We start from the raw sequence: 13,963 nt of genomic DNA, 5'->3' as shown, positions 1-13,963 counted from the left end.
CCCAGGCTGGCTTTGAACTCCTGGGCTCCAGCAGTCCTCCTGTCTCAGCCTCCTGAGTAGCTGGGACTACAGGTGTGTACCACCATGCCTGGCTGAGCACTTTTTTTTTGAGACAGGATCTCACTCAGTCACTCAAGCTGAGTGCTGTGGTGTGATCACAGCTCATTGCAGCCTCCACTTCCTGGGCTGGAGCAACTCTCCTGCCTCAGCTTCCTGAGTAGCTGGGACTACAGGTGTGCACTACCACGCCTGGCTAATTTTTGATTATTTGTAGAGACAGGGTCTCACTATTTTGTCCAGGCTGGTCTCAAACTCCCAGACTCAAGTGATTCTCCTACCTCGGGCTCCCAAAGTACTGGGATTACAGGCATGAGCCACTGCACCTGGCCCCTGAACAAATTCTTTAAGTCATATTAGCACCTGCTGCATGCTGGCACTGTGGAAGGAGGATGCTTGCTTGCTTGCTTCCTGGTAACCAGCTCTCTTATCTCAAACCTCAATCCTCAGTGAGGATCACAGGATCTGAGAAAGGCACCTCGGCCTGGAAACAGCCCCAGATGAGTGAGATTGCTGGGCCTCTCCCGGGATCCCAGGCCCAGGAAAATCTAGCCACGCTTGCAGTCAGGAGAGGGCAGGGGACAGAGCCCTGGCCCCCATTCAACCTCCTTAGCCAGATGGGCATGTCCCATTTTCCTTAGAGTTGGGAGGTACCCTAGAATCACTTAGCTTCAGATGCCAAATTCCATCCGCATTCTTTCCTCCAACTCTCCGGCAGTGGGGAACTGCCTCTCCAGGCGGGGAACTGCTCTGACAGGTCTGGTGACTGCCTCCAGGAGGAAGCCCTGGGCACCAATGAAAGTGAGGGGCTGGGGAGCCCAGCACAGGGAGTCAAGGTCCCCACTCCCAGGACTAAGGAACAATTTGGCTCCTTTTTCATGCAATAGGAGGGGTGAGAAGGGCTGGGGTGTTCTGCAAGGGCCTGCTCCATTTTCCAGGGTGAAGGAGAGGCCGAGCGAGGTGGAGCAGGAGGAGGTGGGGCTTACTGTGAAACTGGGTCAAGATGGCCTCGGATTTGAGCAGGCAGGGCCACCAGGCTCTGAGGAAGCAGCTGTGAGCAGTGCCGAGGGAGGACCAACTCTGACAGTGAGGTCAGGTGGGGGACTAGAATCTGGCAGAGAGGCGAGGCCAGGGCTCCTACCAGGAAACCCATAGCATTGACACTAACTGAGAGGCAGCAAAGGCGGTAACACTCCCCCAGGCTCTGTGGGCCCAGCCCTACCCCTAGAGCACAGTTAACTGTTTCTGGGGTAGGAACTGGGGGCCGGAGGCACAGGGTTCTGGTTCTGGCTCGACCTTGGCCGTCGGTGAGATCCAGGGCCTGGGAAAGAGGGGCTGAGGCCTGAACTGGGTCTAAGGAGAGTGCAACTCAGTTCGCACACAAAACAGCACCCAGCCCTGTCCCCTTGCCACCTCTACCCAGCCCTGGGCAGTTCCCTCAACAGAGCTCTGCAGCCCCAAGTGGCAGCTGCTGGCTCAAAGCTGGGACTACATGAAAGTCTGAAAAGAGAATGAGAAGGAGGTGGCGCAAGAGCCTGGACACACGTGTGGGAGGCCGTTTTGTGCAGCGCCATTGTGCTCCCCGGGCGGGCACGTGCTCGCGCTCCGTGGCTCTGTTGGTGCCCAGCGTGCGGGGGTGTGCTGGTGGCCCTGTAGGGCAACCCATGCCAACTGCGGAAAAGTAACCGGCACCACACACCCCCCCCAACACAAAACTGGTCATGTTTTTGTTGTTGTCATTGTTATTAGGAGGCAAAAAAATGTACAGTTACAAGAATCATTTTCCAAACAGAGGTTAAATATGAGCTGAAAAGTGTAAAAAAGGAAGGGGAACATCACTTTACAAATCATTAAATTAAACAAATAAACAAACAGAACCCAAAGAACCAACCCCCCATGCTGAGTTCTCTCCTTGTGCAACTCTGCAAAATGAGAACAGAAAATGAAGTGGGCCGTGGAGGTGGGGGCCCTTGGGAGGGGCAGGAGCTGGGAGCCAGGAACAGGCAGGAGGGGGCTGCTGGGGCATGGACGCTGGCTTTCTGCCCCGTGTGTCTGGTGGTTTCTGGTACCTGGTCGTCGTACCTGGTGGCTCTACCCAGGCTAGGGGTCGAGGGGAGGGGCCCCCGGAGGCCCCTGCCAGCCTGTGGCATTCAAGCACTGCCAGGACAAGCCAGATTGGGCGGTGGAAACACACGGGACAGGGAGGCGGCCACCAGTGCCCAGGCTGGTACCTGCCACAGGTGCCAGCCTGCACCTCTCCTGATCTGAACTTGCCCCAAGTCCACCTGCGTCTCCCTCCTTCTCTTCAGACTGCCCCCTCCCAGATCCTGAAAGGCCCCTGCAGCATCAAATGGTTGATTTTAGTCTTTGCTTAAATTAAAAAATTAAAATATATATACATATATATACTGTACACACAGGACAATAACAGAGAGTGCTGGAAAGGGAGGCACAGGAGCGGGCCGGGGAAAAAGCCAGGGGCTGGGGCTGTGGCCCAGGGAGGCTGTTAGGAGGGAGGCAGGGCTGGGTGATTGGACAAAGGCAGGGGGGAAGGGTGAGAAGTTAGGGGACCAGAATGGGGGGCAATTTATTTTACAATAAAAACAGGAGTTCAAACCTCAGCAGAACAGGACTCTGGGGTCCCCAGAGGGTCCTCCTCACACTGGGTGAGGAGGGGTGGGCTTAGGGGGACGACAGGGGTGGGCGGGGAGCTCGGCTTCAGGTTTAGATGACGACGGTCCCTGGTCTGAGGGAGAAGGGCTGGAGTCTCAGCTTCTCCGTGACTTTGAGTGTTGAATAAGCCACTGTAGGGTGATGTCTGACGGGAGAAAAGAGAACAGCTTATAAGGCCTGCAAGTACTGGCCACGCTGGGGCAGCAGAGAGGCCCAAGAAACCAAACCTAAGGGTATCAGAAGTCCAGAGGTGCCAGGAGGGGTGGCGCACACCTGAAGTCCCAGCTACATGGGAAGCTCAGGTGGGAGGATTGCTTGAACCCAGGAGTGGAGTTGGAGGCTGCAGTGAGCTATGGTCGTGCCACTGAACTCCACCCTGGGTGATAGAGCGAGACACTTTCTCAAAAACAAACAAACAAGAAGTCCAGAGCTGGCAAGCGCCACACGGCCCTGAATGAGTAGTAGCGGAATCCAGGTGCTGGGAAAGAGACAGAGCCACAGCATGTCAGAGCCAGCAGGGACCTGAGATCACCAGGTCCAGCCCTGGAATCTTAGAGACGAGGAGGTGACGCCCAGAGTGGGGATCGATTTGCCCGAGATCACACAGCCGCTTGGGGACAAGCTGGGATAGTGCCCACAGAATCTGGGCCGCCCGGCTGCCTTTTCTACCCAAGAGCCACAGGGCTTTGGACTTAAAGAAGGAAAGTTGTGGAGCAAGAACCTTTGAGAGCCACTAAAATACCCAGAAATGCCTCTCCCCTCTCCTCCCTTTCCCCAATCCTACGCACCAATGTTGTCCTTTTCTTTGCAGGAGATGGAGTAGCAGCAGATCTCTCGGTCCTGGATGGCAGACAGATTCCTGGGGGAAACCAGAATAGAGTCCGCTGAGGCTACAAACGTCCATGGGGCCTGGGGCTAGGGGACAGCAGGGCCTTTTTCTTACTTTTTTTTTTTTTTTTGAGACGGAGTCTCGCTCTGTTGCCCAGGCTGGAGTGCAGTGGTGCAATCTCAGCTCACTGCAAGCTCTGCCTCCCGGGTTCACACCATTCTCCTGCTTCAGCCTCCCAAGTAGCTGGGACTACAGGCACCCGCCACCACGCCTGGCTAATTTTTTGTATTTTTAGTAGAGACGGGGTTTCACCGTGTTAGCCAGGATGGTCTCGATCTCCTGACCTCGTGATCCACCCGCCTCGGCCTCCCAAAATGCTGGGATTACAGGCGTGAGCCACGGCGCCCAGAGGCTACAATGGGGAGGGTGAGGTGCCCGAAAAGGTCGGCTCTGCTGCCACCGTGTGGCTAATACTAAGAACAGCAGCAAGCCTAGGCTGTTGGTCTGGTGGTTGGGGAATTGGGAGAGCAGAAAGTAATATAAAGAGTCACCCAACTCACATTTTCTCAATCAGCTCCTTTTCATCCAATGCTCCCGGAAGGTCTCGCTTGTTACCCAGGACTAAGACCTAAGGAGAAGGGAGGGCGAGGATGAGGTCCAGGGCAGCCGTGCCCAGGTTGTCTGGGTGGTCAGCTGGCCTCCTGGGTCCTGTTTCCTCTCTGCGCCCCTACCATGCCTGGCTTTTACCTGCCCCCAGTGACTTCCCAGCCCAGCTCCCTCCCCATCCCGCTCCCTCAGGTCTGCTGACCGGGATGCCCTGCAGCTGAGGTTTGTCCAGTAGGTTGTGGAGCTCGTTCTTAGAGGCCTCAATCTTCTCCTGGTCAGCAGCATCCACCATGTACCTGGGGAAAAAGGCCGTGTGGGGACAAGCATGTTGACACCACAAGCTGAGGTCGTGCAAGGAAGAGAAGGAGCTGCTGCTTGGAGGCGAAAGCATCTGTTGCAGCTTGGTCACCTCGGGATCCATGGGCTACCTGGTCTGGCTCAAGGCAGGTGCTCCGCGGATGTTTTCTGAGTCTATGGGAGTGAACAGCTGCAGGGACTCCTGAGGCCTGCCATTAGCCTCCAAGTGCTACTCTGGGGAAGCCGTTACTCATGTGGAAAAGCGTGGGCCCTTTGAGATTAGCTGTAAGTCCCTCTCAAAGTGACCCACTTACTTTTTCATGGAAAGACTAAATAAGGTTAGAGTGAAAAAAGCAAAGGAAACCTTAGAAGGTTTCTTTTAGCAAGATACTTTTTGTTATCAGGTTAAAAAGTAACCTATTGTTTATTCTAAACAATCTATTGTTTGGGCATATATATATATATATAGAATAAATTTTATTATTAATATCATTTTTGAGACGGAGTCTCGCTCTGTTGCCAGGCTGGAGTGCAGTGGTGCAATCTCAGCTCACTGCCACCTCTGCCTGCCAGGTTCAAGCGATTCTCCTGCCTCAACCTCTCAAGTAGCTGGGACTACAGGCGCATGCCGCCATGCCCGGCTAATTTTTTTATTTTTAGTAGAGATGGGGTTTCACCATGTTAGCCAGGATGGACTCAATCTCATGACCTCGTGATCTACCCGCCTCGGGCTCCCAAAATGCTGGGATTACAGGCATGAGCCACCACACCTGGCCTATTATCTTTGGAGGCAGGGTCTCACTCTGTCACCCAGGGTGGAGTGCAGTGGTGCAATTACAGCTCACTGCAGCCTCGGCTTCCTGGACTCAAGAGATCCTCCCACCTCAGTCGTCTGAGTAGCTGGGACTACAGGTGTGCCACCAGACTCAGCTAATTTTTGTACTTTTGTAGAGATGGGGTTGCACCATGTTACCCAGGTTGGTTTTGAACTTCTGACCTCAAGTGATCCGCCTGCCTTGGCCTCCCTCTGTGCCCTGCCATTTTTCTTTTCTTTTTTTTTTTTTGAGACGGAGTCTCGCTGTCGCCCAGGCTGGAGTGCAGTGGCGCAATCTCGGCTCACTGCAGGCTCCGCCTCCCGGGTTCACACCATTCTCCTGCCTCAGCCTCCCGAGTAGCTGGGACTACAGGCGCCCGCCACCACGCCTGGCTAATTTTTTTTGTATTTTTGGTAGAGACGGGGTTTCACTGTGTTAGCCAGGATGGTCTCGATCTTCTGACCTCATGATCCACCCACCTCGGCCTCCCAAAGTGCTGGGATTACAGGCATGAGCCACCACACCCGGCCCATGCCTTGCCGTTTTTCAATGTTTAAAATTTATTTTATTGTATTTTTTTTAAAGACAGGATCTTGCTATGTTGCCTCGGCTGGCCTTAAACTCCTGGGCTCAAGCAATCCTCTTGCCTCAGCCTCCCAGATAGCTGGGATTACAGGTGTGTGGCACCATGCTCAGCCGAAAAAGCATTATTTTTAAAAAGCAAGAGAGGGCTGGGCGCGGTGGCTCATGCATGTAATTTGGGAGGCGGAGGCGGGCAGATCACCTGAGGTCGGGAGTTCAAGAGCAGCCTAACCAACATGGAGAGACCCCCGTCTCTACTAAAAATACAAAATTAGCCAGGTGTGGTGGCGCATGCCTGTAATCCCAGCTACTCGGGATGCTGAAGTGGGAGAATCGCTTGAACCTAGGAAGCAGGAGGTTGCAGTGAGCCGAGATCGCACCATTGCACTCCAGCCTGGGCAACAAGAGCGAAACTCCGTCTCAAAAAAAAAAAAAAAAAAAAGAATCATTTAAACCACACAAAATTCAAGACAGTGGTGACTTTGGGTTGAGGGGAGGGAGACAAGTCAATGAAGAGGATGCACAGGTGCTGGTTAATAGTCTATAGTCTGTTTCTTAGATTGGGTAGTGAGAGCCCAGGGCATTTATCCAATAAGAAACAAGTGGCATGCAAAATAAAGGCAGGCTATGGACCGACACTGTGTCATGAACCAAGGATTATGTCTAATAAAACCCTGCGCCTCTGAGGTCCTCGAAGGTAGCAGTGCTAGGGGAGCCAGGTAAGGCTCGAGTCTGGTGATGCCTCCCATGTACTTACACGATGGCGCTCACTCCTCGGCAGTAGCGCTCCCACATGCTGCGGAAACGCGGCTGTCCCCCAATGTCCCAGAGCTGAGCAAGAAGAGGGTGAGATAGCCTCAGTAGTGGGCAGGCCACCAAAACATGTCTTGGGTCTCAAATGCCCCCTCCTACCCTGCCCTACTCTCCTCTGCCTCCCCGGCTTTCTCTCCAGTTCTCCCCCCTCTCCATCCCCCTCTCCGTCTACCTTAGAAGTCTTCTACTGTCTTTCCCCAGCTCCTCAGCAGGGGGACCCTGGCCTCTGCCCCACTTCAGCTCGCTCCTCCCAGGGGCCTCCGTTGCCCTCCCCAACACACACACACACACACACAGAGTCCTCTGCACCCCCCAAGCTTCTGGGCCCTCACCTTGATAGTCACATTCCCTTTGGTGATTTTGCGCATGTTGAAACCCACAGTGGGGATCATGTCCTCGTTGAACTGTCCTGACTGGAAAGAAGACTCAGAATGGGAAACGGTGCAAAAATCAATATGCCTCCGCCGCAGACCAAGAGGCTGCGAGAACCATGCAGAGGCCAGGTCAGAGCTTCCTAGACTTCCCACCGTGGGGTACTCTTGCTCATCCCATGCTTTCAGGCAGGATGGGCTATCACCAACCTATGTGTCCCGCCTACACCTGGGGATGTCCTGTGAAGAGACCCGCTTTTGTCAGACAGTCTCAATCTCTTTGCCTAGACTAGAGGAAAATTCTTCCTCAAGTCTAACCTACATCTCTCTGTAGTAACTGATGCCACTTTCTCTCCAGTGGAGAGGAAGAAGAAATTACCTTCCAGCAAGAGAACTTGAAGCAAGTCATGTTCTAATAGTTAAGGAGAATCTCAAAGAAAGCAGATGCATTTTCAAACTAAAAAATCAAACTTTTTAGGGCAGAGTATATTGGTCATCCTGAAAATGCAGTGCATGCCAAGCAATTTCTGGATTATCCATGGTTCGGTTTATTTGTACTGTCCTCCAGTTATTGGATAGGATAACCCACACTCAATATTGTCTGCTTACTTATCTATGTGTCTCCTCACTAGAAAGAACACTTCCTGGGAGAGGACCCAGGTCTATAGTAACACCATTAGTAAATGTTTGCTGAATACTGGGGGGTTGACTGTAATTCCATTTTCCAAAATCCATTCTGTATTGTCTCTAAGACTTCTGGATTCTTCTAAACTACCTACAGGCTTCAAATAAGGCCAGACCCAACTCCCTCCCAGGTCATATCTCCATGCTCACAGGTAGGACACTTCTGCTTATCCCTTGGAAGCAGGCTAAAGAGATGGGGCTCGGCCGGGCGCGGTGGCTCACACCTGTAATCCCAGCACTTTGGGAGGCTGAGGGGGCAGATCACAAGGTCAGTAGTTCGAGACCATACTGGTCAACATGGTGAAACCCCATCTCTACTAAAAATACAAAAAAATAGCTGGGTGTGGTGGCATGTGCCCGTAATCCCAGCTACTTGGGAGACTGAACCCAGGAGGTGGAGGTTGCAGTGAGCTGAGATCATGCCATTGCACTCCAGCCTGGGTGACAGAGCAACACTCCGGCTAGAGAAAAAAAAAAAAAAAAGATGAGGCTCACTCAATGTTGAACCTGAGGGTGATAGCCCTGTTCCTTTCTTTCTTTTTTTTTTTTTTTGAGACAGAGTCTTGCTCTATGGCCCAGGCTGGAGTGCAGTGATGTGATCTCAGCTCACTGCAGCCTCTGCCTCCTGGGCTCAAGAGAGGGTCTCCTGCCTCAGCCTCCCCAGTAGCTGAGACCACAGGCATGTGCCACCACACCCAGCTAATTTTTGTATTTTTTGTAGAGACAGGGTTTCACCACATTGGCCAGGATGGTCTTGAACTCCTGACCTCAAGTGATCTGCCTACCTGGGCCTCCCAAAGCGCTGGGATTATAGGGGTAAGCCATGGTGCCCGGCCAAGCCCTGTTCCTTTACCATGCCTTTTTCTTCCACCAGTTGGTAGGAATAATTTGCCTTGGGTTACATAAAGAGATCAGGGGCCCTGACCATTAGCCAAGATGTAGGAGATGATCGGCTCTTATTTGGTGCCTCCAAGTCCACATGAAGACTCCTGATGTCCCATCTGAATAGAGTGCTTTGATTCCCTTTTTTTTTTTTTGAGAGAGAGTCTCACTCTTTCGCCCAAACAGGAGTGCAGTAGTGTGATCTCGGCTCACTGTAGCCTCTGCCTCCTGGGTTCAAGCAGTTCTCTTGCCTCAGCCTCCCAAGTAGCTGGGATGACAGGCACGTGCCACCACGCCTAGCTAATTTTTTTTTTTTTTTTTTTTTTAGTAGATTCGGGGTTTCACCATGTTGGCCAGGATGGTCTCGATCTCCTGACCTCGTGATCCGCCCACCTCGGCCTCCCAAATTGCTGGGATTACAGGCGTGAGCCACCGCGCCCAGCCCAATTCCCTTTTATCTGCAGGAACCATCTATTCATCAGGGCCCTAGGATGATGTAAGAACTGAATACCCAGGACTGACACCCAATGACAAGGTCCAGCAGCGGTTTCCAAACTGAGGTCCACAGTTGGGCTTCAGAGATCCCCTGAACACCCTGAAATTGTACACAATCTGTGTGTGTGCAAAGTTTTGTTTGTGTGTACATTTTTCTGGAGAAAAGGTCTCTAACTTCTCTCAGATATCAAAAAGATCTGAGAGCCCCAAAAGTTAGGAACCACTGAGGAAGAAGGAATGGCTTCTTCTAGCTAAGCAGGGAGAATTAAGTGTGCTGTAATTACCTAAACCCTGGCAGCTCGCTGCAGTCTACCCCATCCCCGACAATAGAGTCTGAGGAAGGAGGCCCAGTTCTTGTTTGTCTCTCATCCCAGGGGGTGCTTGGATAAGAAACTTGAACTTCTCTGGACCTCAGGATTTCTGAATGTAAAACTGGGGAGAAGGGTTTCGGTCTCCTAGGAACTGTAAATAAGACTCACAACGTGCTTGGAAATGGTTTCGATATAGCATGGGGAACCATCACTGCTCTTTAGCAACTAGAAGATCCACAGGCTACCAAGTAAATGAGAAGCCCAGCCTGGCAGAATGTGACCTTGGCAGAGGGGGATGCTGGGAGGGCCTTCAAGGAGCCAGGCTCCCCAGCACCAGTAGGTCTTGTTCAGCTGTGAATCGGAGCTAAGGTGGAATCAGATTATGACTTAATTTCCCTGCTAATGCCTCCCTGTCTCATAAGCTCCTCATTTAAGGTTGGAAGTAACCTGAAGTCATGCAGCCCAACCTCTTGTCTCAGACTTCAATCCCTTCTGCCCCATCCCCTCTTGGGTCAGTTCCAACTATCAGAAAGTTCTTTATATTGAGTTAAAAATCCGGCCGGACATGGTGGCTCATACCTGTAATCCCAGCACTTTGGGAAGCTGAGGCAGGCAGATCACCTGAGGTCAGGAGTTCAAGACCAGCCTGGCCAACATGATGAAACCCCATCTCTACTAAAAATACAAAAATTAGACAGGCGTGTGGTGTATGCCTGTAATCTCAGCTACTCGGGAGACTGAGGCAGGAGAATTGCTTGAGCCTGGGAGGCGGAGGTTGCAGTAAGCCGAGATTGCACCACTGCACTCCCAGCCTGGGCGATAGAGAGTGACTCTGTCTCAAAAAAAAAAAAAAAGAAAAAGAAAAAAGAAAAAAAATCTATTATTCCTAGAATGTCTACCCATCGTTCCTAAGTCCCCTTGGGCACTCCAAGACTAGTTATTCCATAGGACAGTCTTTGATACTTTTAAATATTTGAAAATGACCCTATTGTTTCCTAGGACAAAACATCTCCCACTTTTCTAGCATCACAACTTTTTCAGAACTCAAAGGATGTTTTAGGTTCTTTTTTTTTTGAGATGGAGTTTACTCTTGTTGCCCAGGCTAGAGTGCAGTGGCGGCACGATCTTAACTCACTGCAGCCTCCGCCTCCTGGGTTCAAGCAATTCTCTTGCCTTAGCCTCCCAAGTAGCTGGGATTACAGGTGGCCACCACCATGCCTGGCTAATTTTTGTATTTTTAGTAGAGATGGGGTTTCGCCATGTTGGCCAGGCTGGTCTCGAACTCCTAGCCTCAGGTGATCCGCCCACTTTGGCCTCCCAATTGCTGGGATTACAGGCGTGAGCCACCATGCCCCGCCAATGTTTCAGGTTCTTAGAAGCATTGTATATAATTTCTTTCCAGCTCACATTAACCTGCTGAGCAGCTAGACACACTAAACTCAATTTCTATTTACAGCCAGACCTCATAGGGTGAGTAGAAAAAAACCCAGTGGCGAAAGATCTGAGACAAACAGAGGCCAAATGAACAGGCAAAGGTAATTCAGAAATTCAGTGGTAGGCATGGGAACAGAGCCCAGGGGTCCCAACTCTTCGTTTCTTTCTGGAAGACACTCAGCTGTGATTATACATGGGGTGGGCAGAAATGCCATTGTGGTAGCCCCAGAGGATCTGAAAACACTGGAGTGACCGGGACACTGGAATTCCAACTGCAGCCCACATGGGGTGGTTTTCCTCGGGAAGCCTCTTTAAAGAAGGGAATTTAGCTTGCCTGCTCTTTTAGAATGTGCCAGCAGAAGTGGCAAATTTAAGATAAAAAAGGGGACCATGTGGGCTGGAGATGGGGGGCTTTTCCTGTATATCACAGAAACTCTTGACCCTGGCAGGGGAATGTGGGACTCTTGGGTTCTGTTTCTGGCTTGCTATAGTCTCCAACTCTCTGGATATGATGCTGGTCTAGAGGGGGCCCTCCTGTCAAAGGCTCAACTGCAGACCCAGAAACCGAACCCACCTGGGTACCTGTGGATCCCTGTCCCAGAGCACAGCCGTAGTAACACCCTGGGGAACGAGGAGATACCTAGGCCCAGCTGCATTTCTCAGACCTAAACGCCTAGAAGCCAAGCCACCTAGGCCTGCAGAGTCAGGTCAGAGTCCAGGTGTTATGTGCCTGCTCTGGGACTCCAAGAGCCTAAGTCAATGCCAAGTTTAACCAGAGGGTCTCTGACCCCAAGGGCAGAGACTAGGCAGACAGAGCCCAGGAGCGTTAGCTCCAAAAATTACTGCGCCAAAACCACAGCCTTGGCCTGAAGATCCTGCCCTGTCAGGTCAGGAGACAGGAGACACTGGGTCGAGGAAGGGCAGAGGTCATTTGCAGAGCATGTTTGGGAAAGGAAGCCAGTGTTCAATTGTGTAACCACAGGATGCCCGCCCCTTGAGCTTTCCATCTGCCTTCATGCCTCAGGTCTAATGAAGTGACGTCCCCTGCCTTCTAGGAAGCTGAGAACTGTTGGGGAGGCCCATCTTCTGCAAGGCGGGGCAACAACACGGACAGGTAGAGGTACCTAGGCTGGCTGGATACATTCCTCTGCTGACCTATCTCATCAGTATCTTTGGTTACTATCTGGCCAACTCACAGTTGTTGGAAACCTCAGCTTTGGGACTGGGGCCAGGTCCCTGGACAACCCCAGCCCCTGTCCCATGCTTCCTCAACCCACAAGCCCTGTCTAGCCTGGCTCTGACAGGCAGGCCGCAGCCATTACTGCAGCCTCAGCTCACACCCATGGAGCTCATCTTCCCCTTTTTTTGAGAGCAATTTTAACTCCTTCCCCACCACTCCCCTGGCACTGAAAGACTTACAATCACCCACTTCAGTGTTGACTACCCAAAGCCCTTAGAGCCACTCTCCCAAGGCCCCAGTGGGCAGTGCCCCTACACCTCATCCTCTCTTGTCGGGAGCACCTGCTTCTGCAACTTCTGAGCCAGACGGAGTCTCCAAACTCCCGTTACCATGCCATCCTCCCTGGACCCCCGGCTAAGGCCTGCGGGTCGGGGAGAAGTTGGGGAGGGGTCTGGGCTTGAGCCAAGGGCCTCAGCTGACTCCTCTACCCCGGGGGATACCTCCCCTCCCCCTCAATAGGGCCGGGGCTTCCTCTTCCGGCAAGGAGGGGTTGAGCCCTCTGGGTGGGGCTGGGCTTGCCCAGACCCCCTCCTCAAGCCTCTCGGCCGCCCCGTCCCGTGACCCTTTACCCGCGGGACAGGAAGGCCCGGGCACTTTCGCTCCGTCATGCCCCCTTGCGCGGGGGCCAGAGGGGGCCCGTCTCAGCTGGCAGCGGGTCCCTCCTGCTTCGACAGCCCCTCGGTGCCGCCTGCCCCATGGCACTGGCCCTGTCTGTTCGTCCCCCTTCCCCTGCTCCCAGCCGTGCTGTAACGGCCCGGGTGAGAGAGCAGGTCGCGCGCCGCCCCGGTCCCCCACGGCACGGGCCGTACTAGGCCCCAAGCGCTCGGGGCCGGCTCCTCCCCCGCCTGGCACCGGGCCGTGCCCGGCCATGCCAGGCGGCGACCCCGGCTCAGCAGGGCGCGGCGCGGGCGGGGACAGGCCCGACCCGCGGCCCGCGCCTGGGGACCCCGCGCCCGACGCCCTCGTACCGCGATCACGTTGACGAAGGTGGTCTTGCCCGAGTACTGAAGCCCGACCAGCGTGAGCTCCATCTCCTCCTTCCAGAATAGGGCCTTGAACCAGTCCAGCAGCTTGTTGAACAAAGCGATCATGGTCGCTGCCGCCGGCCCCGCCCGGTGCCAGGTCCCCGCCGCCCCTCGCTGCCCTCGCGCTGCGGCCCGGAGCGGCCCCTCCCCGGTACGGCCCGGGTCCCGCGGCTCGGTGCGGGCGGAGGCTCGAGCGCGGCGGCCGACGACTCGCTGCCCCGGAATCGGCTCGCCGATGGGTGTGGCTTCAGCGCCCTCCTCCTCCGCCGCCGCCGCCCTCCCGCGCGGCCGGGCCGTGTCCTGCTCGCACCCGAGTGCGCGCTCCTCCCTCACTGGAGCCGGGGGGCCAGGGGCCGCACCCGCAGGTGGAGTGAGCAGGGAACCCTCTGGTTTCAGCGGCGGGGGTTGACTGGCAGCTGGCATCGAGAGGCGCTTGGGAAATGGGGTCTAATTTATTTTAGACCCTGTCCTCGACCGCCGCGCCCTGACTGGCACCCCCTTTCTTAAAGGGTGGTGGGCTCGAGGTGGGTGAGCTCCCGGTTAAGCAGGAGCCTTTCCAGGTTGAAGAAGAGTGGGTCACCCACTTTCCGGGACACGGAGATGAGATCTCTACGACAGGGAGGCAGATGGAGGCTTTTTTGTCCCTGAACTCTTGCCTCTGAGCATCCCTGGGTACAGTCCCATCCTCTCAAAATGCACCCAGTGCAGAGGGACAACCGTATTCGGGTCTTTTAATACTCCATCTTGTTTTGTTCACCACAATTTACCTCGACCACTTGTTAGGAAGCCTGTGGCCCCAAGTGAAACGGACGCTTGAACTTGCTCCAGATTTTTACCAGCATCCCCAAG

The 13,963-nt window shown here is 53.8% G+C and overlaps 1 protein-coding gene across 3 annotated transcripts; it reads right to left on the bottom strand.

Annotated features, from left to right (window-relative positions):
• Positions 1 to 1,781: 1,781 nt before the first annotated feature.
• ARL8A (ADP ribosylation factor like GTPase 8A) lies at positions 1,782 to 13,359 on the bottom strand. Of its 3 annotated transcripts, none has more exons than XM_055234560.2 (7): positions 13,058 to 13,353; positions 7,005 to 7,085; positions 6,617 to 6,690; positions 4,368 to 4,461; positions 4,120 to 4,187; positions 3,519 to 3,589; positions 1,782 to 2,875 (listed from the first exon to the last, which is right to left on the bottom strand). In XM_055234560.2, the coding sequence occupies exons 1-7, from the start codon at positions 13,178 to 13,180 to the stop codon at positions 2,826 to 2,828; spliced, it is 561 nt and encodes a 186-aa protein (XP_055090535.1). In that variant the 5' UTR covers positions 13,181 to 13,353; the 3' UTR covers positions 1,782 to 2,825. The 3 variants fall into 3 exon arrangements, with proteins under 3 accessions (XP_055090535.1, XP_055090536.1, XP_055090537.1); XM_055234561.2 differs by lacking the exon at positions 13,058 to 13,353 and adding an exon at positions 12,659 to 12,907; XM_055234562.2 differs by lacking the exon at positions 4,120 to 4,187 and having other exon boundaries at positions 13,058 to 13,359.
• Between the last annotated feature and the right edge of the window lie 604 nt (positions 13,360 to 13,963).

Source organism: Symphalangus syndactylus, chromosome 19 (genome assembly GCF_028878055.3).
Source record: "Symphalangus syndactylus isolate Jambi chromosome 19, NHGRI_mSymSyn1-v2.1_pri, whole genome shotgun sequence".
Classification (NCBI taxonomy): Eukaryota; Metazoa; Chordata; class Mammalia; order Primates; family Hylobatidae; genus Symphalangus; species Symphalangus syndactylus.
The sequence above is the reverse complement of the archived record's forward strand: the minus strand, read 5'-3'. Positions and strand labels throughout refer to the sequence as shown.